Source organism: Oncorhynchus kisutch, unplaced genomic scaffold (assembly GCF_002021735.2).
Source record: "Oncorhynchus kisutch isolate 150728-3 unplaced genomic scaffold, Okis_V2 Okis05a-Okis16b_hom, whole genome shotgun sequence".
Classification (NCBI taxonomy): domain Eukaryota; kingdom Metazoa; phylum Chordata; class Actinopteri; order Salmoniformes; family Salmonidae; genus Oncorhynchus; species Oncorhynchus kisutch.
This window is the reverse complement of record NW_022261982.1, coordinates 6548220-6575878: the sequence shown is the minus strand read 5'-3', so window position 1 is coordinate 6575878 and position 27659 is coordinate 6548220. Positions and strand designations below refer to the sequence as shown.

Genomic DNA, 27659 nt, shown 5'->3' with positions numbered 1-27659 from the left:
CTGAATCCAATCGAGAATCTGTGGAAAGAACTGAAAACTGCTGTTCACAAATGCTCTCCATCCAACCTCACTGAGCTAGAGCTGTTTTGCAAGGAGGAATGGGGAAAAATGTCAGTCTCTCAATGTGCAAAACTGATAGAGACATACCCCAAGCGACTTACAGCTGTAATCGCAGCAAAAGGTGGCGCTACAAAGTATTAACTTAAGGGGGCTGAATAATTTTGCACACCCAATTTTTTATTTTTTATTTGTTAAAAAAGTTAAAAATATCCAATAAATGTCGTTCCACTTCATGATTGTGTCCCACTTGTTGTTGATTCCTCACAAAAAAATACAGTTTTATGTCTTTATGTTTGAAGCCTGAAATGTGGCAAAAGGTCGCAAAGTTCAAGGGGGCCGAATACTTTTGCAAGGCACTGTAGGCGAACAGAGGCCCATTATCAGCAACCATCACTCCTGTGATCCAATGGCATGTTGTGTTAGCTTATCCAAGTTGATCATTTTAAAAGGCTAATTCATCATTAGAAAACCCTTTTGAGGGCCTCCCGGGTGGCGCAGTGGTTAAGGGCTGCGCACAATTGGCCTAGCGGATATCCTCATTGCGCACCAGCGACTCCTGTGGCGGACCGGGCGCAGTGCACGCAAACCAAGGTTGCACAGTGTTTCCTCCGACACATTGGTGCGGCTGGCTTCCGGGTTATATGCGCGCTGTGTTAAGAAGCAGTGTGGCTTGGTTGGTTTGTGTATCGGAGGACGCATGACATTCAACCTTCGTCTCTGTCGCTGAAAACTGTGGTTCAGACTAAAGAAGCAATAAAACTGGCCAACTCTGCCTAGAAGGCCAGCATCCCGGAGTTGCTTCTTCACGGTTGACGTTGAGACTGGTGTTAAGTGACCCCAAACTTTTGAATTGAGCTCAGGTGCATCCTGTTTCCATTGATCATCCTTGAGATTAAATATAAAATATTAAATATATATGTATCAGATATAAATCATCAGGATGTGGTAGTCTACTGGTTATGTTCAACACTTCTCCAATCGTTGTTGAGATCTGATATTCTGTGCAGCAAACAAATCATAATTCAATATTGACAGTGATGATGCCATGGCCTATTTTGAAATGAGGTATGCCTAACTTGGTGATTGAGGGTATTAAACATTTTCAACGTTCTTGAGACAATGTGTGGGCAAAGGCAGGCGTTACAAGTTTAAAGTGTTTTTGCTTCACTGTGAAGTCTTGAGTTGTTCAGGGATGTGTGATGTCAGAATTACAGAATTCAACCTAGCAATAGACTGGTCATAACTTATGGAGGTCTAATATATGAAGATAACTTATAGATAGAAACAGCTCTTACCATGACTAACAGTTGTCCTAATCTTCTCCTCCTCTTCGTCATCTTTAATGTTTACATTCAGCTCCAGTGTTTGACTGCAGTCTTCCAGCTTCACTGATGCCATCTCTGGATCCTGCAGTGCAAACTGGGCTCCACTGTCACAATCAGGACCCAGTGACTGTAGGTTTGGACTCAGTGTGGAAGGAGAGTGACAGGCTGGGTTTGTCCTCACTATTGATGTTAACGGCCTCAGAGTTAATCTGAGTCGGTCTGTAGTAATAAAGACAAACAGACACAAAAGTTATTTTCTTGACAGTTCTGGCACTTTATTCTGTAAAAATATTTTCTCTTTTTTCTTGTTCAATTATCTAATTTCAGTAGATCAGGTAGATAATCCCTGACAAAACATTCATTCACATTAGACACAAAGTACACATTTTAAATTGCACAACATAAGTGCACTTAATCTATCGTAGATTTCCTAAATCCCACATAAATCCCTATTAACTTCTACCACACCCTCCCCTTCCCCCAAAACCCTCCCACACCCCGCAATAAACTTTATCAAGAGAACCCTTTCTGCATTTGTAAACATTGGGGTTTATATCATGCTGAGAGAACCCACCCCCAGGTTATCCAGCTTATCAAAAACCATACCGACAGTAACATCTGTTACCCCCAACAACTCTGCTGCAGTTTACAAGATAACTTTAAACCTGGTATTTCTGCTTTACACAATGCAAGTTGTTGATAAGCTTACCAATGAATGTAATGAAGTACATTTTATTCACAATTAAAGCATCCTTTGTCACAGCACATTTATGGGCACAAGATTTCTGAACAGACCACGAAACCATGTCAGGACTATTAGAAAGACCAGTTCTAACAGTAGGTCCTCTTACTACAGGACCAGCCATGGAAGCTCCATCAGTCTGACAGTAGGTCCTCTTACTATAGGACCAGCCATGGAAACTCCATCAGTCTGACAGTAGGTCCTCTTACTACGGGACCAGCCATGGAAGCTCCATCAGTCTGACAGTAGGTCATCTTACTACTGGACCAGCCATGGAAGCTCCATCAGTCTGACAGTAGGTCCTCTTACTACGTGACCAGCCATGGAAGCTCCATCAGTCTGACAGTAGGTCCTCTTACTACGGGACCAGCCATAGAAGCTCCATCAGTCTGACAGTAGGTCCTCTTACTACAGGACCAACCATGGAAGCTCCATCAGTCTGACAGTAGGTCATCTTACTACTGGACCAGCCATGGAAGCTCCATCAGTCTGACAGTAGGTCCTCTTACTACGGGACCAACAATGGAAGCTCCATCAGTCTGACAGTAGGTCATCTTACTACGGGACCAGCCATGGAAGCTCCATCAGTCTTACAGTAGGTCCTCTTACTACGGGACCAGCCATGGAAGCTCCATAAGTCTGACAGTAGGTCATCTTACTACGGGACCAGCCATGGAAGCTCCATCAGTCTGACAGTAGGTCCTCTTACTACAGGACCAACCATGGAAGCTCCATCAGTCTGACAGTAGGTCCTCTTACTACGGGACCAGCCATGGAAGCTCCATCAGTCTGACAGTAGGTCCTCTTACTACGGGACCAGCCATGGAATTTCCATCAGTCTGACAGTAGGTCCTCTTACTACAGGACCAACCATGGAAGCTCCATCAGTCTGACAGTAGGTCCTCTTACTACGGGACCAGCCATGGAAGCTCCATCAGTCTGACAGTAGGTCCTCTTACTACAGGACCAGCCATGGAAGCTCCATCAGTCTGACAGTAGGTCCTCTTACTACAGGACCAACCATGGAAGCTCCATCAGCCTGACAGTAGGTCATCTTACTACTGGACCAGCCATGGAAGCTCCATCAGTCTGACAGTAGGTCCTCTTACTACGGGACCAGCCATGGAAGCTCCATCAGTCTGCACTGGAGTTCCACCAGTCTGTCTTACAGCCTCTGCATATGATACATCATGACAGAGTCTATATCTCTGAGCATCTCTCTGCACCTGGCATCCACCAAATGCTGCTCTTTGTCCTCCACACAATTGCAACACTTAACTGTCACATTGCTCCAACATTCACTGTAATCATGTTCCCCACCACACTTGGCACATCTTTTCACTCAACAGCTACATGTCCCATTCTTTGGCATTTAAAAACACTGATGATTCACTGTTGCTGCTCCAGTTTCAACTGTTCTGCTATGGAACCCTGACCTGTTCACCGGACGTGCTACCTGTCCCAGACATGCAGTTTTCAACTCTCTAGAGACAGCAGGAGCGGTAGAGAAACTCAGGAGTAAAGCCAACTGACATTTACTCCTGAGGTGCTGACCTGTTGCACCCTCGACAACCACCATTATTATTTGACCCTGCTGGTCATCTATGAACATCTCCACCCAGCACAGGCAGAAGAGGACTGGCCACCCCTCATAGCCTGGTTCCTCTCAAAGTTTCTTCCTAGGTTCTGGCCTTTCTAGGGAGTTTTTCCTAGCCACTGTGCTTCTTCACCTGCATTGCTTGCTGTTTGGGGTTTTAGGCTGCGTTTCTGTACAGCACTTTGTGACATCAGCTGATGTAAGAAGGGCTTTATAAATACATTTGATTGGTTGATTGATGAGGCTGGGTCAAAATCACTGACATTGAAGCTAAGGAATCCTATTCTGTACTTTTCCAGACAAAACCTTCTAACACCTCAACAGCACTGATAAGCTTTCACTTCTTTAACCCTCTTTCCTACTGATCAACCTTAAGGCTTCAACCACTGTCTCCCTTCACATGTTCTTTAACAAGATCATCCATGGACATAGATATTGGGACCTCAGAGATTATTACTCCCTTCAATGTAGCATCAGCTCCAGGGTCATGGCTTCTGAGCTTCGTCCCATTATGATTTTCCAATTGAAGAATCTTCCCTTGCTGAACCTGACCAGCACAAGATATTAACAATCTACCACTTTCAATGTTTTATTTCACCTTTATTTAACCAGGTAGGCTAGTTCAGAACAAGTTCTCATTTACACAGCTGCGTCCCAGTTTAACTTCACCTCTTTTTATGGCCTTGGTTAATCAGGGTGTGAATGAGGCCCTGTGGTCTCCTCAAACACCATCCCAACTTTCCACTCTAACACATTATTACTCTAGCTCCCTACCTTGGGCCTCTAGTTACTATACTACATGCACCCCTGCTTCCAGTATCATTATCTCTGTTCTTCCTATGTCTTCCCACTACAGAACATTCACATACTAGGCCCTCATCCTCCCGCTCAATATCATCAGAACTGTCCCCCACATTGATCGCATTCCAGCACAGCTGTTGCTTCTCAAACTCTCAATTTCCATTGTTTCAGGGGCGTCAAACTCATTCTATTGAGGGCCAGTTTTCATCAGGTTTTCCTTTCAATTAAAACCTAGACAATCAGATGAGGGGAGTTCCTTTCTAAATAGTGACCTTAATTCGTTAATCAAGTACAGGTGTGGAGCGAAAACACGCAGACACTTGGTCCTCCATGGAATGGGTTTGATACGTGCTCCGATTCATCCGCATTAATCGATGCCATTCCATGCAGTTGGCCTCTCTCTCCAAATGGTGAAGGATAACTTCAGTTAGCTTCCCTCTATTTTGACACTATCACACAGCCTCATGTCGCCATTTCACCACGAGCAAACTCCTAGAAAGACGACCGAAACCGTTGAAGCCGCCATTTGACTTGATTCGTCCGAATCATCCTGATCTCGCGAGTTTACATTAACGAAACAGTGTATGTAAACTCGCGAGAACAGGATGGTTCGGACAAGGCTATTTACCAGCTCAAACATTTTACACAAAACCAAGAACATGTAAAAACGAACTTAAATAAATTGAATCTTTATTAAATTACTTTGACGAAATTATGTACATACACTCAAACAAACCCAAAGTCTATGTGACTTGTAAAATCGTTTTTAATCACGTTCTTCACTCACTCGTTTAGACTCCAAAATAACACATACAATTAAAACCATTACCAGGCGTGAAACGGATTTGTTACCTAGCATGTTATATATTCTTTCGACATTAGAAAGTTTAAACATGCTATTACATACCTACAATGATACATTTGAAACGGACACAACCACTATCGACACAACAGCACCGTTCTGTCGATTCGACCCGGAACTTCCTGTTCCCCACCTCGACAATGCAACAGCGTCATCTTCATCTCTGGTATACTGACATTTACACAAATATAACCTGTCTGCCGCCACCTACTGTAAGGTTAGTGAACTGTAGAAGAAAATACATTTCCTTTGCGGAAAAGGGGAGGGGGAACAACGACATCAAAACCAAATACATAAATTGATAAATAACAACACCCCACTCGTTCAGTCACAGTCCTATTCAAATCACATCCCTATACAGTCTCATGGGCCTCGTAGGGAGGAACATCTTCAGTCAGTATTCCCCGCAATCAGTGATGTAAAGTACTTAAGTACAAATATTTTAAGTACTTTTGGGTGTCAGGGAAAATGTATGCAGTTTTGGGGTATCTGTACTTTACTTTTGATATGTTTTGACAACTTCCACTTTTTCTCCACTACATTCCTAAATACAAGCATCCAAGATAACTGGTTAACATTGGCTAGCTTGCTAGCTACTTTCAGTACAAATGAGAGAACTCTGACCATTTCACTCGCCTTAGCAGAACTGGTTAGGCTGTGTTCATGTTATCCAGTGCTGTGCTACAGGCAACAATTTAATTACGCTTTTTTTGCCGACGTTTACTGACACCGGCCATATTCAAGGGGTGTTGAGCGTTTGTTTTTCATCAATTATTCTTCCCTCTGGCACTCAGACCAGAGTGGTCTGAAATCGGAGTATATAGCCAGAGCGAATTTAGGAACGCAGGCTATGTCTGAATGTTGGAGTGTGCCCCTTACAGGTTAGGATAATTAACGTTGCAGGTTAGGTGAATTACCGTGGCAGGTTAGGAGACTGAGGTTAAGGTTAGGAAAAGGGTGAGGGTTAGGTATTTGTTTACCATGCAGGTTAGGATAATTAACGTGGCAGGTTAGGTGAATTACCGTGGCAGGTTAGGAGACTAGGATTAGGGTTAGCTACAATGTAACAGATGTCAACAACTGTTGTCCCAACGCAAAAGAAACGGCCACGGACCAATGGGGAGCATCAATTGGTGTAAAGTAGATATCATGAAACACCCGATATCAGAGAACGCCCCTAATTGCGGTCTGCAATTACACCTCTTACGGATCATGGGGCCAGGCTTCCAGTCTGTAAGCATGCTTTCCACTGTGCTCAGAGGGCATTTTCCGTACTGCAGTTCGGCTGAAGCACGGCCCAATTCCTATTGATGGCCCCATTGCGAAGTCACGTTTTTTTTTAAACAAGACAATTTACTCATCAAGTCTGTAAACAAAACATCCATTGAATTATTCAAGTAATTGCCGTAGTCAGATTTTTTCCCATCACTCACAGCCAAGGTTAACCATTTTAGATTCATGCTGTGAGGTGGGTGAGCTTATGCCACATGCAGATGCTGAAGGGAAAACACACCTTGACCTGCTGTTTATAATGTAGGTTAAGGTGTAGCCTCGTCTCATAGACTAGGTGTAACATAGTAAATATAAATCAGGGACTCTCAAAACAGTATTATGTTACGTTTTTCTGGTTACAAAAGACAGATGGTTACTTATTAATACATGGAATTTGGTGGTGCTGTACTGTAACAGCGAGCTGAGCCAGTTGAAAGTATTGACAACAGGGATATATTGTTGGTGACTGTGTGCTCCTTCATTAGTTTTGTGTTTATTATTATTTTACTTCTGGTACCCTCCTACCTGAGAGGCTTGAGGCCTGAGAGGCGTTGCACTGTTAAAATCATCCCAGTGTGGAGATGAAACACCTGTGTGTTACAAAGCCACATGCTCTGTCCTCTCTGCTCTACCTAGGTGTTTTAATGTGGGTAATACAGAGATAATACTAATACCGAGAGAACCACTGCTCTACCTAGGTGTTTTAATGTGGGTAATACAGAGATAATACTAATACCGAGAGAACCACTGCTCTACCTAGGTGTTTTAATGTGGGTAATACAGAGATAATACTAATACAGAGATAACCACTGCTCTACCTAGGTGTTTTAATGTGGGTAATACAGAGATAATACTAATACAGATAACCACTGCCCTACCTAGTGTTTTAATGTGACTCATACAGAGATAACCGTTGGACATGCATTTTCCATTATGCCATTGTGTTTACCACTTCAGATCCTTAAATTGTAGTTTGAAGCATATACAGGGCATTATACAAGACCCCTTGACTTTTTCCACATATTGTTACATTACAGGCTTATACAAAAATTCATTAAATGCATGTTTTACCACTCATCAATATACACATAAATTTATACAATTGAATACCTTATTTGCATACATTTTCAGACTGTAACGCTCAATGAGTGAATGGGTGTGGAGTCAGGCGCAGAGAGCGGGATGCAGGGAAAAACACGCTTTAATGTCCAAAATCAAAGGAACAAAATAGTTATACCCAACACAGGAGTAACTATAAAAACAAAATAGTACCCTTAGGTAAAATACCAGGACAGCGAGAAAACCCAACAAAACACTAACACCTCTCACAAGTACAGAAGAACAAGCCCGCACAAACAGAAGCGAGCGACACGAACTTAAATAACCCCACCCTAACAACCAAACAATGAACAGGTGAAACCAATTAGACACAACCAAACGAACACGGAACAAAGGATCGGTGGCAGCTAGTAGACCGGCGACGACGACCGCCGAGCGCCACCCGAACAAGAAGGGGAGCCACCTTCGGTAATATTCGTGACACAGACCCTTTCCTCTGAGACTCAAAATTCAGCTCAAGTGCATCCTGTTTCCATTGATCATCCTTGAGATGTTTCTACAACTTGATTGGAGTCCACCTGTGGCAAATTCAAATGTATGGACATGATTGGAAAAGGATCACACCTGTCTTTTTAAGGTCCCACAGTTGACAGTGCAAGTCAGAGCAAAAACCAAGCAATGAGGTCGAAGAAATTTTCCGTTGAGCTCCGAGACAGATTTGTGGTGAGGCACAGATCTGGGGAAGAGTACCAAAACATTTCTCAATTCTTTGTTGGCTGGGCTCCCCGCTTGTGCCTTCAAACTCCTGCCCTACATTGGGCGCAAACCTTTTAAGGGCTCCCGAGTGGCGCAGCAGTCTAAGGCACCTCATCTCAGTGCAAGAGACATCACTACAGTCCCTGGTTTGAATCCTAGCTGAATCACATCTGGCCATGATTGGGAGTCCCATAGGGAAGCGCACAATTGGCCCAGCATCGGTAAGGATTGGCTGGGGTAGGCCTTCATTCTAAATAAGAATTTGTTCTTTACTGACTTACTTTACTGACTTAAAAATTGGACGCATGCCAGCAAAGCCACGAAACAATACATGAATTGCACTATAACAGTGAGAAACGGTGCCCACAAACTGTTAGGACCAACAGCATAGTCTCAACAACTTACCACTGCTTCACCTGGCTATCAGCGGAGTCTGGCAACGAAACATTTCATTCAGCCTCATTTACTGCCTTTTAAAATAACATGGCTGACTTACTTAAACAAATGTGGTTTCTACTGACAATTGAGATGTACAAACTATGGCATAAGGGGACGATAAGAGGCAATCCGTAATTTCGATTAAGACATTAATGAGCGAGCTAGGACGGACGTAGTCAATGTAACTATTTGTTCAGCACTTTGGAAATGTACAGCGACAGAATTCAGAACATGGGCCGTTCTTAGTGTTCTCCCTGTACGCCAAGTCAGAACCATAGGATAAATAAAGGGGCATATATGCAGACAATGAAAATTCTTACAATATTCAATGATTACATTTCTCAACAACAGGTTATAGGGTACATGTGAAACACCAAGTCAGAACAGTAGGCAAAATTAAGATGTGAAACTAGATAAAATTATTAGGGTGAGGCACATGGGCTACTAACATCTTACTACACAACATACACTTAGTATTACTTTCTTAGCTACAGTATACATATCTTCCTGGCATATTACATAATTTATGCAGTAGCATACAAGACATTTTTGGACTCACTTTGTTGTGCTGTGATCACTTGAACAGGAAGGTGGCGCGGCAGTAATTTATGGGCATATTTTGTCATCAAACTTCGTCAACAAATTATGGCATTCTCTGGATTTGTGGTGCTTCCAAGACAACTGGGAACTCGAAGAAGAAAAAAAAGGAATCATGATGACGTCAGTGATCTTCAGGTCGTAGCTGTAGAAAGACCCCGAGTTCCCAATTTACAATTCTGAGTTGGATGAAAGTTCAAAACGTATTTTCTCAGTCGTAGCTTGTTTTTCCCCAAGTTCCCAGTTGTTTTGAACTCACACAAGTCAGATTTTGCAGTACCGAGTTAAGTTGATTTGAGCGTGGCACAAATCAAGCTTCATTGACAGCACGGCCAATGTTGAATGTTTACAGTTTTAAACTAGGAAAAGAGCCCCTTAATCTTAGACTTGGGACCACACAGCCACTCCACTGAATAGCAGGCTAATGATTGCTTTGCAATGCTTGCAGTTAGCCACTGATTCCTTCCAAACCACTCATTGTTGAATTGCAATTTGTTGTGATGTTTATGTCCAACGGCCGATGAGCACCGACACAAGGTAAAAAACTCTGTTGTTCTGCCTCTGAACAAGGCAGTTAACCCACTGTTCCTAGGCCATCATTGTAAATAAGAATTTGTTCTTAATTAACAGACTTGCCTATTTTTTTTTTTTTTAAAGAAGTGTCTACTAGCTCATTCCCACAGAATACTGCAGAGGGACAACCTGGTCTCAGAGCAAAACGTATTATGTATTACAAAAACATCTGTGTCATTCCATTTAGTATGTTAGGTTACATTACAATACCAATATAAACTGAACTGAAATATAAAGTAAACATGTAAAGTGTTGGTTTCATGAGCTGAAATAAAACATTCCAGCAATGTTCCATGTGCAGAAAAAGCTAATTTCTCTCAAATGTTGTGCACAGCTTTGTTACTATCCCTGTTCGTGAGCATTTCAGCCTTTGTCAAGATAATCCATCCACCTGACAGGTGTGGCATATCAAGATAAAACAGCATTATCATTACACAAGTGCACCTTGTGCTGGGGGACAATAAAAGGCCACACAACACAATGTCACATATATCTCAAGTTCAGGGAATGTGCAATTGCATGATGACTGCAGGAGAGAATTCAATATGTATATCTCTACCATAAGCCACCTCTAACGTCCTTTTAGAGAATTTGGCAGTACATCCAACCGGCCTCACAACTGCAGATCACATGTAACCACGGCAGCCCAGGACCTCTTCACCTGCAGGATTGTCTGGGAGGGGGCTGAGTAGTATTTCGGCTGTAATCAAGACCTTTTGTGGGGAAAAACTCATGCCGATTGAATGGGCCTGGCTCCCAAGTGGGCCTATGCTCTCCCAAGTCCCACCCATGGCGGAGCAGTAAGGTACTTCATTTTTACCCAGAAATTACTTGATAAGAGATAAAAACAGCTGTCATGTGATATCCATAGATTATGGCCTCTTATTTAAAATGACTGATTTCCTTATACAAACTATAAATCTTTGAAATTGTTACGTTTAGATTGTTGTTCAGTATAATACGACTTCTAGGATGTATCGTATGTTACGAATTACAATTCTTACGTTATTTTACGCATTGCTATTCATACAATATGTTACGAACTTGTAATATGTATGATATGCTAACATACTAAGTAATAGCTAAAAAGTAGTAAGTAGTTGCAAAGTTGCTGATTAGCTAAAATGCTACAGTCCTCCTTGATGAGATTCTAAACACAGCAGCCTTTGCCTAAAAGTTTGAGTTACACGCCCACCCTTCCACAGAGCAGGAGTAAGACTTCTCTCCTGTGTGACTACATTGGTGTGTTAAGTTGCTATGGTGAGAGAAACTCACCCAAAAGTCAGAGCAGACGTAAGCAGGCTTCTCTCATGCGTGTGTTCTCTGATGAACTATTAGCTCGGTTGCTGTTTTGAAGCATTTTACACAAACAGAGCAGGAGTATGGCTTCTCTCCTGTACGTGTTCTGCGATGAACTTTTAGCTTAGTTGATGTTGTGAAGCATTTACACAGTCAGAGCAGGAATAAGGTTTCTCTCCTGTGTGTGTTCTCTGATGAACTGTTAGCACAGTTGATGTTTTGAAGCATTTTCCACAGTTAGAGCAGGAGTATGGCTTCTCCCCTGTATGTATACGTCCATGTGATTTTAAGTTGGAAAGTTGCGAGAAACTAGTTCCACAGTCAGAGCAGACGTAAGGCTTCTCTCCTGTGTGTGTTCTCTGGTGAACTTTAAGCTTATTTGATGTTTTAAAACCTTTTCCACAGTCAGAGCAGGAATAAGGCTTCTCTCCTGTGTGTGTTTTCTGGTGAAATTTTAGATCAGTTGATGTTGTGAAGCATTTTCCACAGTCAGAGCAGGAGTAAGGCTTCTCTCCTGTGTGTGTTCTCTGATGAACTTTTATCTCTTTTGATGTTTTAAAACATTTTCCACAGTCAGAGCAAGAATAAGGCTTCTCTCCTGTGTGTGTTCTCTGATGAACTTTTAGATCAGTTGACGTTGTGAAGTATTTTCCACAGTCAGTGCAGGAGTAAGGCTTCTCTCCTGTGTGTATACGTTGGTGTGTTTTTAAGGTGCCCAGACGAGAGAACCTCAACCCACAGTCAGAGCAGACGTAAGGCTTTTCACCTGTATGTATACGTTCATGTGATTTTAAGTGGGAGAGTTGAGAGAAACTAGTTCCACAGTCAGAGCAGACGTAAGGCTTCTCTCCTGTGTGTATTCTCTGGTGAGCTTTTAGCTCATTTGATGATTTAAAACTTTTTCCACAGTCAGAGCAGGAGTATGGCTTCTCTCCTGTGTGTGTTCTCTGGTGAGCTTTTAGCTCATTTGATGATTTAAAACATTTTCCACAGTCAGAGCAGGAATAAGGCTTCTCTCCTGTGTGTGTTCTCTGATGACGTTTTAGCACCGTTGATGTTTTGAAGCATTTTCCACAGTCAGAGCAGGAGTAAGGCTTCTCTCCTGTGTGTGTTCTCTGATGAAGTTTTAGCTGAGTTGTTGTTTTGAAACATTTTCCACAGTTGGAGCAGGAGTAAGGCTTCTCTCCTGTGTGTATTTTTAGGTGTATTTTTAGCTTTGATAGAAATGGGAAAATCTCTTCACAATGTGGGCAGTGATGAGACCTCTTAGCTCTCTGATCTTCCTGCTTTTGCTCTCTGGATGTAGAGAATGTCTCCAGATGGTCTCCTGTGTGAACAACAAAAGAACCAGTCAGTTGGTGTGATATACATGCCAATCAAATGTATTTTATGAAGCCCTTTTTACATCAGTAGTTGTTACTAAGTGCTTAACAGAAACCCAGCCTAAAATCCCCAAAGAGCAATAAATGCAGATGTAGAAGCACAGTAGCCACAAACAACTCCCTAGAAAGCAGGAACCTTGGAAGAAACCGAGAGAGGAACCAGGCTCAGAGCGGTGACCAGTCCTCTTCTTGCCATAACGGGTGACAGGTAGCCTAGTGGTTAGAGCAACCGAAAGGTTGCAAAATCAAATCCCCGAGCTGACAAGGTAAAAATCTGTCGTTCTGCCCCTGAACAAGGCAGTTAACCCACTGTTCCTAGGCCTTCATTGAAAATAAGAATTTGTTCCTAACTGACTTGCCTAGTTAACCTGTTTGGGCGCATGTCCAAACGCTAGCAGGACACCTACGACAACATCTGGTGAAAATGCAGAGCGCGAAATTCAAAATACAAAAATTTTAATATTAAACATTCATGAAAATAGAAGTGTCTTACATAATTTAAAAGCTTCTTGTTAATCCAACTGCGTTGTCAGATTTCAAAAAGGCTTTACGGAGAAAGCATACCAAGCGATTATCAGCACCCCACAGATGTCACAGGCGTCACAAAATCACAGACAGCCTTCTTTAAAAATCACTTACCTCTGAAGATCTGAAGCTACACAATGAATGGTCGTTTAAATGTCAGTTTAGATGGCGCGCTTGATTCAGTAATTCACTCGTTCAACATGCACAAACTAATCCAAAAAGTTACCGGTAAAGTTTGTCCAAACAAGTCAAACAATGTTTTTAATTAATCCTCAAGTATTCTAATATGTAAATAAACAATAATATTTAAGACAGAGAATAGTGTGTTTAATAGCGAAGATAAATAACGAAGAGCGCACTGCGCGCAACATGACTACTTTTCAAAATGGGAGACACTTTGGAAAAACTACAAATACAAATTTTTCAAAAAACAAGCCTGAAACCCTTTCTAAAGACTGTTGACATCTAGTGGAAGCCATAGGAACTGCAATCTGGGTCCTATCGATTTGCATATCCCATAGGCAAGCATTGAAAAAACCTGTGACTGTTTTTGCCTGACATATCAGTCCTGTTATACTCACAGACAGTGTTTTCTATCCAATGCGATCAAGTATATGCATATCCTGGGCAGTTTATAGGCAGTTTACTTTGGGCACGTCCAAAATTCAGGGACAATAACAGGTATGCTAAGAAAGTTAAATAACGATTAAAAAAATATAAATACACTACCATTAGTGGTGAAATAAATGAATACATTCTCAAGTTTGGGGTCACTTACAAATGTCCATGTTTTTGAAAGAAAAGCACAATTTTTGTCCATTCAAATAATGTCAAAGTGATCAGAAATACAGTGTTGACATTGTTAATGTTGTAAATGACTATTGTAGCTGGAAATGGCTGAAGATCTCATACAGCGCTGTGTTTTACTCCCTTCACAGAACAGCGCAAACTGGCCCTAACCAGAATAGAAAGAGGAGTGGGAGGCCCCGGTGCACAACTGGGCAAGAGGACAAGTATTTTAGAGTGTCTAGAGAAACAGACGTCTCACAAGTCCTCAACTGGCAGCTTCATTAAATAGTACCCGCAAAACACCAATCTCAATGTCAACAGTGAAGAGGCGACTCCGGGATGCTGGCCTTCGAGACACTATTCTGGTTAGAGCCAGTTTGCGCTGTTCTGTGAAGGGAGTAGTACACAGCGTTGTACAAGATCTTCAGTTTCTTGGCAATTTCTCACCTGGAAGAGCCTTCATTTCTCAGAACAAGAATAGACTGACGACTTTCAGAAGAAGGTCTTTGTTTCTGGCCATTTTGAGCCTGTAATCGAACCGACAAATGACCCAGATACTCAACTAGTCTAAAGAAGGACCATTTTTATTGCTTCTTTTATCAGCACCACAGTTTTCAGCTGTGCTAACATAATTGCAAAAGAGTTTTGTAATGATCAATTAGCCTTTTAAAATCATAAACTTGGATTAGCTAACACAACATGCCATTGGATCACAGGAGTGATGGTTGCTGATAATGGGCCTCTGTACACCTATGTAGATATTCCATTTTCTTTAAATCATCCGTTTCCAGCTACAATAGTCATTCTGTGCAGCGCATAATGAGACGTAGGCCTATATCATATTTCTCAAATCCTTTTCAGGCTAAATTCCAGCCGACCATGGAGAAAACAGTAATGCCTAACTACACCGAAAACAATATATAAATGCAACATGTAAAGTGTTGGTCCCATGTTTCATGAGCTGAAATAAAATCTCTGAAATTTTATAACAAACATAAAAACCTTATTTCTCTAAAATTGTGTGCACAAATATGTTTACATCCCTGTTAGTGAGCATTTCTCCTTTGCCAAGATAATCCATCCACCTGACAGGTGTGGCATATCAAGAAACTGATTAAACGGCATAGTCATTACACAGTTGCACCTTGTGCTGGGGACAATAAAAGGACACTTTAAAATGTACAGTTTTGTTACACAACGCCACAGATGTCTCAAGTTTTGAGGGAGCGTGCAATTGGCGTGCTGACTGCAAGAATGTCGACCAGAGCTGTTGCCAAAGAATTCAACGTTCATTTCTCTACCATAAGCTGCCCCCAACGTCGTATTTGAGTATTTGGCAGTACATCCAACCAGCCTCACAACTGTAGACCACGTGTAACAACGTCAGCCCAGGACCTGAGGTGGGTCTGGCTGCCAAGTGGGTGGGGCCTATGCCTTCCAAGGCCCACCCATGGCTGCATCCCTGCCCAGTCATATGAACTCTACAGGTTAGGGCCTAATTAATTTCAATTGACTGATGTCCATATTATATATATAAAAACAGCCAAACATGTTCTCTTGTTTCACCAAATGTTGAACGAGACAAAAGAGAAGGCTAGGTGAGCATCAATCACTAGTTCGGTGCAGCAGACTGCAGGGGTGTAGTGCTGCAAGTGATGAGCCGCCACAATGGTGTTTTTTAATAAAGTTAGATCAATGTCTTGGACGATCACCTAATGATTAATTAGTAGTCCACATAACCAAATATTATAGCATAACATTACTGTTACAACAAAAACCTAATTTCTTAGGAGATTTTAGGATGGTTTGCTGAATCGTCCCAAACTCAACAGCGCGCCATTAGGCAGAATGTGCTTTGATTAAAACAAAATACAGGAAGTCTATTTAATTTAACACCATCTGCTCTAATTTGCTCACCAAACAGTAATTCAAGAAGATTTAAATGCATATTCCCATGAAACTGATTGAGATCAAACGATTGGCATGCAGACGCAGCTTGGTCATTTCACTGGTAAAACGTGAAGAATTATAATTCAATATTGACAGTGATGATGCCATGGCCTATTTTGAAATGAGGTATGCCTAACTTGGTGATTGAGGGTATTAAACATTGTCTCAAGAATGTTGAAAATGTGTGGGCAAAGGCAGGCGTTACAAGTTTAAATAGTTCTTACTTCGCTGGGAAGTCTTGAGTTGTTCAGGGATGTGTGATGTCAGAATGACAGAATTCAACCTATCAATAGACTGGTCATAACTTATAGAGGTCTAATTTAGAGGTCGACCGATTAATCAGAATGGCCGATTAATCGGCCGATTTCAAGTTTTCATAACACCGATTTTTTTTAATATTGTTTTTTATCTTACTTAACTTTATTTTATTTCATGGAGGTCACAGAGTTGGTCACAGGTACAGTGAGCCTATGACAGAATTCCTGTATGAACATCTCTGCAATGGTCATGAGTCACTTTTTTTTAAACCTTTTTTACTTAACTTTATTTTTAATGTATTTTTAAATTCACCTTTATTTAACCAGGTAGGCCAGTTGAGAACACCTTTATTTAACCAGGTAGGCTAGTTGAGAACACCTTTATTTAACCAGGTAGGCCAGTTGAGAACACCTTTATTTAACCAGGTAGGCCAGTTGAGAACACCTTTATTTAACCAGGTAGGCCAGTTGAGAACACCTTTATTTAACCAGGTAGGCTAGTGGAGAACACCTTTATTTAACCAGGTAGGCTAGTTGAGAACACCTTTATTTAACCAGGTAGGCTAGTTGAGAACACCTTTATTTAACCAGGTAGGCCAGTTGAGAACACCTTTATTTAACCAGGTAGGCTAGTTGAGAACACCTTTATTTAACCAGGTAGGCTAGTTGAGAACACCTTTATTTAACCAGGTAGGCCTAGTTGAGAACACCTTTATTTAACCAGGTAGGCTAGTTGAGAACACCTTTATTTAACCAGGTAGGCTAGTAGAGAACACCTTTATTTAACCAGGTAGGCCAGTTGAGAACACCTTTATTTAACCAGGTAGGCTAGTTGAGAACACCTTTATTTAACCAGGTAGGCCTAGTTGAGAACACCTTTATTTAACCAGGTAGGCCAGTTGAGAACACCTTTATTTAACCAGGTAGGCTAGTTGAGAACACCTTTATTTAACCAGGTAGGCTAGTGGAGAACACCTTTATTTAACCAGGTAGGCTAGTTGAGAACACCTTTATTTAACCAGGTAGGCTAGTTGAGAACACCTTTATTTAACCAGGTAGGCCAGTTGAGAACACCTTTATTTAACCAGGTAGGCTAGTTGAGAACACCTTTATTTAACCAGGTAGGCTAGTTGAGAACACCTTTATTTAACCAGGTAGGCTAGTTGAGAACACCTTTATTTAACCAGGTAGGCCAGTTGAGAACACCTTTATTTAACCAGGTAGGCTAGTTGAGAACACCTTTATTTAACCAGGTAGGCTAGTTGAGAACACCTTTATTTAACCAGGTAGGCTAGTTGAGAACACCTTTATTTAACCAGGTAGGCTAGTTGAGAACACCTTTATTTAACCAGGTAGGCTAGTTGAGAACACCTTTATTTAACCAGGTAGGCTAGTTGAGAACACCTTTATTTAACCAGGTAGGCTAGTTGAGAACACCTTTATTTAACCAGGTAGGCTAGTTGAGAACACCTTTATTTAACCAGGTAGGCTAGTTGAGAACACCTTTATTTAACCAGGTAGGCTAGTTGAGAACACCTTTATTTAACCAGGTAGGCTAGTTGAGAACACCTTTATTTAACCAGGTAGGCTAGTTGAGAACACCTTTATTTAACCAGGTAGGCTAGTTGAGAACACCTTTATTTAACCAGGTAGGCTAGTTGAGAACACCTTTATTTAACCAGGTAGGCTAGTTGAGAACACCTTTATTTAACCAGGTAGGCTAGTTGAGAACACCTTTATTTAACCAGGTAGGCTAGTTGAGAACACCTTTATTTAACCAGGTAGGCTAGTTGAGAACACCTTTATTTAACCAGGTAGGCTAGTTGAGAACACCTTTATTTAACCAGGTAGGCTAGTTGAGAACACCTTTATTTAACCAGGTAGGCTAGTTGAGAACACCTTTATTTAACCAGGTAGGCAAGTTGAGAACACCTTTATTTAACCAGGTAGGCTAGTTGAGAACACCTTTATTTAACCAGGTAGGCTAGTTGAGAACACCTTTATTTAACCAGGTAGGCAAGTTGAGAACACCTTTATTTAACCAGGTAGGCAAGTTGAGAACACCTTTATTTAACCAGGTAGGCAAGTTGAGAACACCTTTATTTAACCAGGTAGGCCAGTTGAGAACACCTTTATTTAACCAGGTAGGCTAGTTGAGAACACCTTTATTTAACCAGGTAGGCTAGTTGAGAACACCTTTATTTAACCAGGTAGGCTAGTTGAGAACACCTTATTTAACCAGGTAGGCTAGTTGAGAACACCTTTATTTAACCAGGTAGGCCAGTTGAGAACACCTTTATTTAACCAGGTAGGCCAGTTGAGAACACCTTTATTTAACCAGGTAGGCCAGTTGAGAACACCTTTATTTAACCAGGTAGGCCAGTTGAGAACACCTTTATTTAACCAGGTAGGCCAGTTGAGAACACCTTTATTTAACCAGGTAGGCTAGTTGAGAACACCTTTATTTAACCAGGTAGGCCAGTTGAGAACACCTTTATTTAACCAGGTAGGCCAGTTGAGAACACCTTTATTTAACCAGGTAGGCTAGTTGAGAACACCTTTATTTAACCAGGTAGGCTAGTTGAGAACACCTTTATTTAACCAGGTAGGCTAGTTGAGAACACCTTTATTTAACCAGGTAGGCTAGTTGAGAACACCTTTATTTAACCAGGTAGGCTAGTTGATAACACCTTTATTTAACCAGGTAGGCAAGTTGAGAACACCTTTATTTAACCAGGTAGGCTAGTTGAGAACACCTTTATTTAACCAGGTAGGCCAGTTGAGAACACCTTTATTTAACCAGGTAGGCTAGTTGAGAACACCTTTATTTAACGAGGTAGGCAAGTTGAGAACAAGTTCTCATTTACAATTGCGACCTGGCCAAGATAAAGCATAGCAGTTCGACAGATACAAGAGTTACACATGGAGTAAAACAAATATACAGTCAATAATACAGTATAAACAAGTCTATATACGATGTGAGCAAATGAGGTGAGATAAGGGAGGTAAAGGCAAAAAAAAAAGGCCATGGTGGCGAAGTGAATACAATATAGCAAGTAAAACACTGGAATGGTAGATTTGCAGTGGAAGAATGTGAAAAGTAGAAATAAAAATAATCGGTTGCAAAGGAGGAAAATAAATTGTTGTTTGGGCTAAATTATAGGTGGTCTATGTACAGGTGCAGTAATCTGTGAGCTGCTCTGACAGCTGGTGCTTAAGAGGGAGATAAATGTTTCCAGTTTCAGAGATGTTTGCTCCAGTCATTGGCAGCAGAGAACTGGAAGGAGAGGCGGCCAAAGAAAGAATTGGTTTTGGGGGTGACCAGAGAGATATACCTGCTGGAGCGCGTGCTACAGGTGGGTGATGCTATGGTGACCAGCGAGCTGAGATAAGGGGGGACTTTACCTAGCAGCGTCTTGTAGATGACATGGAGCCAGTGGGTTTGGCGACGAGTATGAAGCGAGGGCCAGCCAACGAGAGCGTACAGGTCGCAATGGTGGGTAGTATATGGGGCTTTGGTGACAAAACGGATGGCACTGTGATAGACTGCATCCAATTTGTTGAGTAGGTTATTGGAGGCTATTTTGTAAATGACATCGCCAAAGTCGAGGATTAGTAGGATGGTCAGTTTTACAAGGGTATGTTTGGCAGCATGAGTGAAGGATGCTTTGTTGCAAAATAGGAAGCCAATTCTAGATGTTTGATGTGGGTCTGGAAGGAGAGTTTACAGTCTAACCAGACACCTAGGTATTTGTAGTTGTCCACGTATTCTAAGTCAGAGCCGTCCAGATGTCAACTGGTTGCTGCGGAAAAGGAGGAGGTCAAAAGGGGGGTGAGTGTAGCCGATGTGAAACGGCTAGCTAGTTAGAGGTGGTGCGCACTAATAGCGTTTCAATCAGTGACGTCACTTACTCTGAGACCTTGAAGTAGTGGTTCCCCTTGCTCTGCAAGGGCTGCGGCTTTTGTGGAGCGATGGGTAACGATGCTTCGAGGGTGACTGTTGACTGTGTGCAGAGGGTCCTGGTTCACGCCTGGGTAGGGGCGAGGGGACGGACTTAAGTTATACTGTTAAAAATCCAGAGCCGATGTCAACTAGGCAAGTCAGTTAAGAACGCATTCTTATTTTCAATGACGGCCTAGGAACAGTGGGTTAACTGCCTTGTTCAGGGGCAGAACGACAGATGTTTACCTTGTCAACACGGGGATTCGTTTTTGCAACCTTCCGGTTACTAGTCCAATGCTCTAACCACCTGCCTTATAGTGCACTCCACGAGGAGCCTGCAGGCTGACTACCTGTTACGCGAGGGCAGCTAGAAGCCAAGGTAAGATGCTAGCTAGCATTAAACTTATAAAAAAACAATCAATCTTCACATAATCTCTAGTTAACTACACATGGTTGATGATATTACTAATTTATCTAGTGTGTCCTGCGTTGCATATAATCGATGCGGTGCCCATTGATTTCTCATCGAATCACAGCCTACTTCGCCAAACGGGTGATGATTTAGCACTGTCGTTGCACCAAACCTAACCATAAATATCAATGCGTTTCTTTAAAATCAATACACAATTATATATTTTTAAACCTGCATATTTAGTTAATATTGCCTGCTAACATGAATTTCTTATAACTAGGGAAATTGTGTCACTTCTCTTGCGTTCCGTGCAGTCAGGGTATATGCAGCAGTTTGGGCCGCCTGGCTCGTTGTGAACTGTGTGAAGTCCATTTATTCCTAACAAAGACCGTAATTAATTTGCCAGAATATACATAATTATGACATAACATTGAAGGTTGTACAATGTAACAGCAATATTTAGACTTAGGGATGCCACCCGTTAGATAAAATACGGAACGGTTCCGTATTTCACTGAAAGAATAAACGTTTTGTTTTCAAAATGATTGTTTCCGGATTCGACCATATTAATGACCAAAGGCTCATATTTCTGTGTGTAATTATGTTATAATTAAGTCTATGATTTGATGTTTGATAGAGCAGTCTGTCTGAGCGATGGTAGGCAGCAGCAGGCTCGTACACACTCATTCAAACAGCACTGTCGTGCGTTTTGCCAGCAGCTCGCTCTGAGACTTGGAGTAGTTGTTCCCCTTGCTCTGCAACGACCGCAGATTTTGTGGAGCAATGGGTAACGATGCTTCGAGGGTGGCAGTTGTCGATGTGTTCCTGGTTCGAGCCCAGGTAGGGGTGAGGAGAGGGACGGAAGCTATACTGTTACACTGGCAATACTAAAGTGCCTATAAGAACATCCAATAGTCAAAGGTATACGAAATACAAATGGTATAGAGAGAAATAGTCCTATAATTACTATAATAACTACAACCTAAAACTTCTTACCTGGGAATATTGAAGACTCATGTTAATTGGAACCACCAGCTTTCATATGTTCTCATGTTCTGAGCAAGGAACTTAAACGTTGGCTTTTTTTACATGGCACATATTGCACTTTTACTTTCTTCTCCAACACTTTGTTTTTGCATTATTTCAACCAAATTGAACATGTTTCATTATTTGAGGCTAAATAATTTTTATTGATGATTTTTATTGATTATTTTAAGTTAAAATAAGTGTTCATTCAGTATTGTTGTAATTGTCATTATTACAAATAAATAAATAAAATTGGCCGATTAATCGGTATCGGCTTTTTTGGTTCTCCAATAATCGGTATCAGCGTTGAAAAATCATAATCGGTTGACCTCTAATTTATAAAGATAGAACCAGCTCTTACCATGACTAACAGTTGTCCTAATCTTCTTCTCCTCTTCTTCTTCTTCATCTTTAATGTTGACATTCAGCTCCAGTGTTTGACTGCAGTCCTCCAACTTCACTGATACCATCTCTAGATCCTGCAGCGCAAACTGGGCTCCACTGTCAAAATCAGGACCCAGTGACTGTGGGTTTGCACTCAGTGTGAAAGGAGAGAGGCAGGTTGGGTTTGTCCTCACTGTTGATGTTACTGGCCTCAGACTTGATCGGAGTCAGCCTGTAGTAATAAAGAGAAACATACAAAAGTTATTGTCTTCACAGTTCTGCCGCTTTCTTTATTCTCTATTAATTATGTAATTTCAATAGATCAGGTAGCTAAGCATTGACAGAACATTAAATCATTTCCCATTAGACAAAGTGCACACTTTAAATTACACTTAACCTATAGATTTCCTGAATTAAAATAAATGACTCAAAAACCATTTAGTACAAGGTTGCAGTATGTTTCAGGCAGCACTATGTACTATTTTCCTGAATAACCTTGTCTTCACTGTATTATTTCAATCAGAAACCAATTGTATTTCCCGTTCACACCACAGCAACATTTATAGATAAAGATAAATACAACTGAATGTGTCTGAATATTAGTACACATGTAGACAACTGATACATTCAGCACCAAGTCAAGTCTGGGACCAAAAGGCTCCTGAACAGCTTCAACTCCCAAGACATCAGACTGCTGAACAGTTAATCAAATGGCCACCCAGACTACTTGTATTGACCCCGTTAATTACTTATCTGTTTGCACTGGCTATATGGACACTCACATATTCTACACTGACACTCCAACACACACACACACACAGTAGTGCAACAGTGAAATTGTCTCCCTCTCTCATGCACCCGCACTGCTTGCACTGAAGTCCGTTGACGCCAATGACGTCGATACAAAACCAATAACACGTCAAACGAACTCAGAAATCTCAAAGAAATGTGGTTTATTTAGTTATCTTGACGAGATATCGTACATTCACTCAGACAAACCCAAAGTATCTAGCTAACTTATGTGACTTGTAAAATAGTTTTATCACGTTCTTCACTCACTCGGTTTGACAGAAAAACAACACATACAATTAAAACCTTTACCAAACGTGATGATACCGATTTGTTAGCTAGAATTTGATGACATGTTCTTTCCAACGTTTGAACACGCTATTACATACCTGTAGCCATACATTTAAAACGGAGACAAAGAGTATCATATTAACATCAAGAGTTCTGACGCTTTCTTTATTCTGAAGAATGGCGTGCGCTTGCCCGGAAGTTCCTGTTTCGTTCACACAAATGTAATGTGTATGTGTCCACCTACTGTACAGTTAGTGAACTGCGGGGGAAAAAGTAATGTCCATTCCAGAAAAGCGGGTAAAACGACATCAGACAAAATACGAAAATGGATCAATCAAAAAACCCTCTCACTCCTTCTGTCACAGTCCAAATCACACCCCTACACAGTCTCAGGGGCCCAATGCTTTGGCAGTTAATTACAAAAACCTTTCAGCCGCACATACAATTATATCCAGTTTCTTAAACGTCTTGTTCGTTTGGGCAGGACAATTAATCACCTGCGTAATAAATGCCACAAAATCCACCTTCGTTACAATCAGTGTATCAGTATCCCTCAACTGGTGAACGACATTCTGAATCTCTACAGGCTGCGGGGCATCCACTGCCATAGCTTCCACAGCTCCCGTCGCTCCTTCAACTACTTCCCGTCCTGTAGGAGACCTGCTGTACAGCCCAGATCCTCGCTCCTTCAACTACTTCCCGTCCTGTAGGAGACCAACTGTACAGCCCAGATCCTCGATCCTTCAACTACTTCCCGTCCTTTAGGAGACCTACTGTACAGCCCAGATCCTTGCTCCTTCAACTACTTCCCGTCCTTTAGGAGACTTGCTGTACAGCCCAGATCCTCGCTCCTTCAACTACTTCCCATCCTTTAGGAGACCTACTGTACAGCAGAGATCTTCAAACTCCTTGACCCTAGCAGGGCACTCTGGGAATTCGTCAACTTGAATTCTACCTCAATTGCTACACAACACATCATCAGATACTTCAATTACACACACTTGGCCATACATGACCATGCTTTTCTCAATGTCATCACGGAACCGGCTTATACACCAAACTCTCACTAGGTATATTATGTATCCCAGCATCTCATGAGTAGCATTATCGAGCGGTGCGTGGGTCAAATCACTGAGGAAGTATATTACAAACTGTTAGACATAATGATTCATAGATCATACCACATAATGATTAATAGATTATGACAACATAATGATTCCAAGTTGACCGGTACTATACTTTCTAGACGTATAGTTAGGTAGTCGATTAAATGTATTATGCGAGAAATGGCGATGTAAACGGATGTATGTACAAATATTGCTATAATAACCATGATATGGAAGTAAACTTGGAGTCACCCGATGATACTTTATTGTTATTGTTATTGTTTACTCCATGTGTAACTCTGTGTTGTTTACTCCATGTGTAACTCTGTGTTGTTGTCTGTTCACACTGCTATGCTTTATCTTGGCCAGGTCGCAGTTGCAAATGAGAACTTGTTCTCAACTAGCCTACCTGGTTAAATAAAGGTGAGAATTTTTTTTTTTATAAAGAAATACGGTGTGTGGTGGTCCTCCCACCACCGCTCGGGAAACCATGCAGTTTACTACAGATTAACTTCACAGTTTGGTGAAAGTGCAAGGTTATCTTGATACTCCTTTCCAATAAATATCGAGGGTCTTAATCTGGTGACATTGTGATCGATGCTTGACTGCTGTTTGACAAATAAAAATATTATCTTATCCATAATAACCAAACAAAAACATAATTACTTTCACGAAACGTGTTTGTGCCGTCATGTGCGTTAGTAGCGCAAGTCCCAATTTAAAGTGCATTCGGTAAGTATTCAGACCCCTTTACTTTTTCCACACGTTGCAGTCTTATTCTAAAACAGATTAAATAGAACAAATCCTTATCAATCTACACAGAATAGCCCATAATGTCAAAGCGAAAACAGGTTTTTAAGAAAATGTTTGCAAATGTATTAAATATAAACAAACAGAAATACCTTATGTAAGTATTCAGACCATTTGCTATGAGATTCGAAATTGAGCTCAGGTGCATCCTGTTTCCATTGATCATCCTTGAGCTGTTTCTACAACTTGATTGGAGTCCACCAGTGGTACGTTAAATTGATTAGACATGATTTGAAAAAGCTCACACCTGTCTATATATGGTCCCACAGTTGACAGTGCATGTTAGAGCAAAAACCAAGCCATGAGGTCGAAGGAATTTTACTGTAGAGCTCCGAGACAGGATTCATTCAAGGCACAGATCTGGGGATGGGTACCAAAACATTTCTGCAGCATTGAAGGTCCCCAAGAACACAGTGGACTCCATCATTCTTCAATGGAAGAAGTTTGGAACCACCAAGACTCTTCCTAGAGCTGGCCTTCCAGCCAAACTGAGCAATCGGGGGAGAAGGGCCATGGTCAGGGAGGTGGCCAAGAACCTGATGGTCACTGACAGAGCGCCAGAGTTCCTCTGTGGAGATGAGAGAATCTTCCAGAAAAATATATACATTTGAAAAAAATATCTAAAAACCTGTTTTTGCTGCTTTGTCATTATGGGGTATTGTGTGTAGATTGTTGTTTTTTTCGCTCATCAATTTAATTGAATCAGAACGTGGAAAAGTCAAGGGGTCTGAATACTTTCCGAATGCACTGTATTTCCGTTAGTTTTCGCCATATTGATGTTGGTTTTAAGTTTTAGGAGACTTTTCTTAGCGGATGTACAATCATCGTGAATTGAATTATGGGTGGTTTCAGGCCCCGCGGAGTGAACAGGCCCTGGTGTGAACAGGCCCTGGTGTGAACACACTCGTTCAGAAACGAGGGCTGAGGGGGCTTACATTGACAACTTCTCTTGATTGGCTAATGGGTTTCGACTGACGGCAAAGATGGCCGTGGGGATTCCCCCAAAGATGGCCGTGGGGATTCCCCCAAGGGCATAAGGCGAGGGTAAATGGAGGCTGTGTTTTACGTGTTTGTAACACAGCCATAGATAAGGGTGTGAAGAGGACAGGGCTGTTTAAACTAACATGTGACGACAAACACTATGTCTACATTATGTGCGAGAGTCACATGACCTGAACACGTCGGCAGTTTGTCGCCTTACAAAAAAAAATGTTTTTTTGTCTCCATTGACAGTCCATGATGGGAAGTGGGCAGGAGGGCATGGGACAGAGGATTGTGTAGTTTCAGGTGTATAAAGTGGTGTGCCAACTGTAGGGGGTGATCATGTTGCGGGGGATCAGAAGTGTCCGGTACAAGAGAAGTAGGTCGAGGTGGTCAGAGTATGGGATGTGATGTGAATTGGACATTACATTTTGTGTGAATCTCATTATACCAGAGAAGAAGTTAGTGCATTAGTCCAGAGACAGAGTAGTGCAGTAGGTGTCATATGCCGAGGCAGTGAAGAAAGTAGAGGATGTATCAAGGGTGAGGGATTCTGAGAGGAGCCCTGTGAGTAGTAGATCTGTACCAGTACAGAGGGATACTGAGAGAAGCCCTGTGAGTAGTAGATCTGTACCAGTACAGAGGGATACTGAGAGGAGCCCTGTGAGTAGTAGATCTGCACCAGTACAGAGGAATACTGAGAGGAGCCCTGGGAGTAGTAGATCTGTACCAGTACAGAGGGATACTGTAGGTCAATGAGGGGTACTGTAGGTCAATGAGTGATACTGTAGGTCAATGAGTGATACTGTAGGTCAATGAGTGACACTGTAGGTCAATGAGTGAAACTGTAGGTCAATGAGGGGTACTGTAGGTCAATGAGGGGTACTGTAGGTCAATGAGGGGTACTGTAGGTCAATGAGTGATACTGTAGGTCAATGAGTGATACTGTAGGTCAATGAGTGATACGTTTCAGTAAGGTTGGCTTAGTGTTCATAGCAAATGGTTATCAACTGTACAGCAGAAATGGAATGTAAATCACAGACAATAGATGTGGCAGCAGCGGAGAAGTACTTCAACGTACGAGACTGGAGATCAGAGGAGTTACAGGGTGGTGTCCTGTTCTCCCAGGTCATCGGCATGATGCAGGAGCAGATAGGGTCACAGTAGCAATGTCCCTCTTGGAGGGAACGCAACACCCTGCTACACTCAACTCTCCATAGAGTGAAAGAGGTATGCGATTGTAGGTGCAGGTAAGGATGACAGAGGCAGAGAATATGACCATTTACTGGGAATTTATTTCCTTAACAGGGGCTAGATGGAACCAAAGCAAAGAAAGTAGAAGTTAAAGAGCCCCCTCTCCTACCCTTACCTACCCATCTTAGCACCACCTTGCGCGCTAACCAAAACACAGGGGGTGGTCCGCCCAGGTCTTACCTAGTGCACATAGACATCGTAAATACTAGGGATATGTATGTCCGCAGGCCTCTTGCCTAAGCACTCCCAAGGAGCCTTCCCTTCCCCCCCCCCTTCCCCCCCCATAAAAAACGAAGTCCTATGGCATACACAGACCTCTGCAGGACCGGCTACAAACCACTGACAACATATTATACAGGCCATACCACGACGCTCTCTC

General features: G+C 41.8%; 2 protein-coding genes across 5 annotated transcripts in view; both read right to left on the bottom strand.

Moving 5' to 3' along the window:
• Window positions 1-7785, bottom strand: part of LOC116359801 (oocyte zinc finger protein XlCOF6-like) — a 36064-nt gene extending 28279 nt beyond the window's left edge. For 2 of the 4 annotated variants that reach the window (XM_031813534.1, XM_031813538.1), the window contains exons 1-2: window positions 5433-7785; window positions 1356-1604 (exon numbers count right to left, since the gene is read on the bottom strand). In XM_031813534.1, coding sequence (XP_031669394.1) covers window positions 1356-1458 — 103 coding nt within the window. In that variant the 5' untranslated portion in view covers window positions 1459-1604; window positions 5433-7785. Of the gene's footprint in view, window positions 1-1355; window positions 1605-4797; window positions 5067-5432 lie in introns of those variants that run through there. The other 2 variants (XM_031813535.1, XM_031813539.1) reach the window with 2 other exon arrangements.
• Window positions 7786-7931: 146 nt separating this feature from the next.
• Window positions 7932-22154, bottom strand: LOC116359809 (oocyte zinc finger protein XlCOF6.1-like). Its single transcript, XM_031813562.1, has 2 exons — window positions 22027-22154; window positions 7932-12708 (listed from the first exon to the last, which is right to left on the bottom strand). Exons 1-2 carry the CDS (start codon window positions 22133-22135, stop codon window positions 11501-11503), a joined length of 1317 nt encoding a protein of 438 aa, XP_031669422.1. The 5' UTR covers window positions 22136-22154; the 3' UTR covers window positions 7932-11500.
• Between the last annotated feature and the right edge of the window lie 5505 nt (window positions 22155-27659).

Bases quoted from the DNA above. Each gene is read 5' to 3' on its own strand.
- LOC116359809 (XM_031813562.1), bottom strand. From the start codon at position 22,135: ATGGTATCAGTGAAGTTGGAGGACTGCAGTCAAACACTGGAGCTGAAT. The intron at 12,709-22,026 runs GTAAGAGCTGGT...TTGTTCACACAG, and splicing joins TAGGACAACTGTTAGTCATG to GAGACCATCTGGAGACATTC.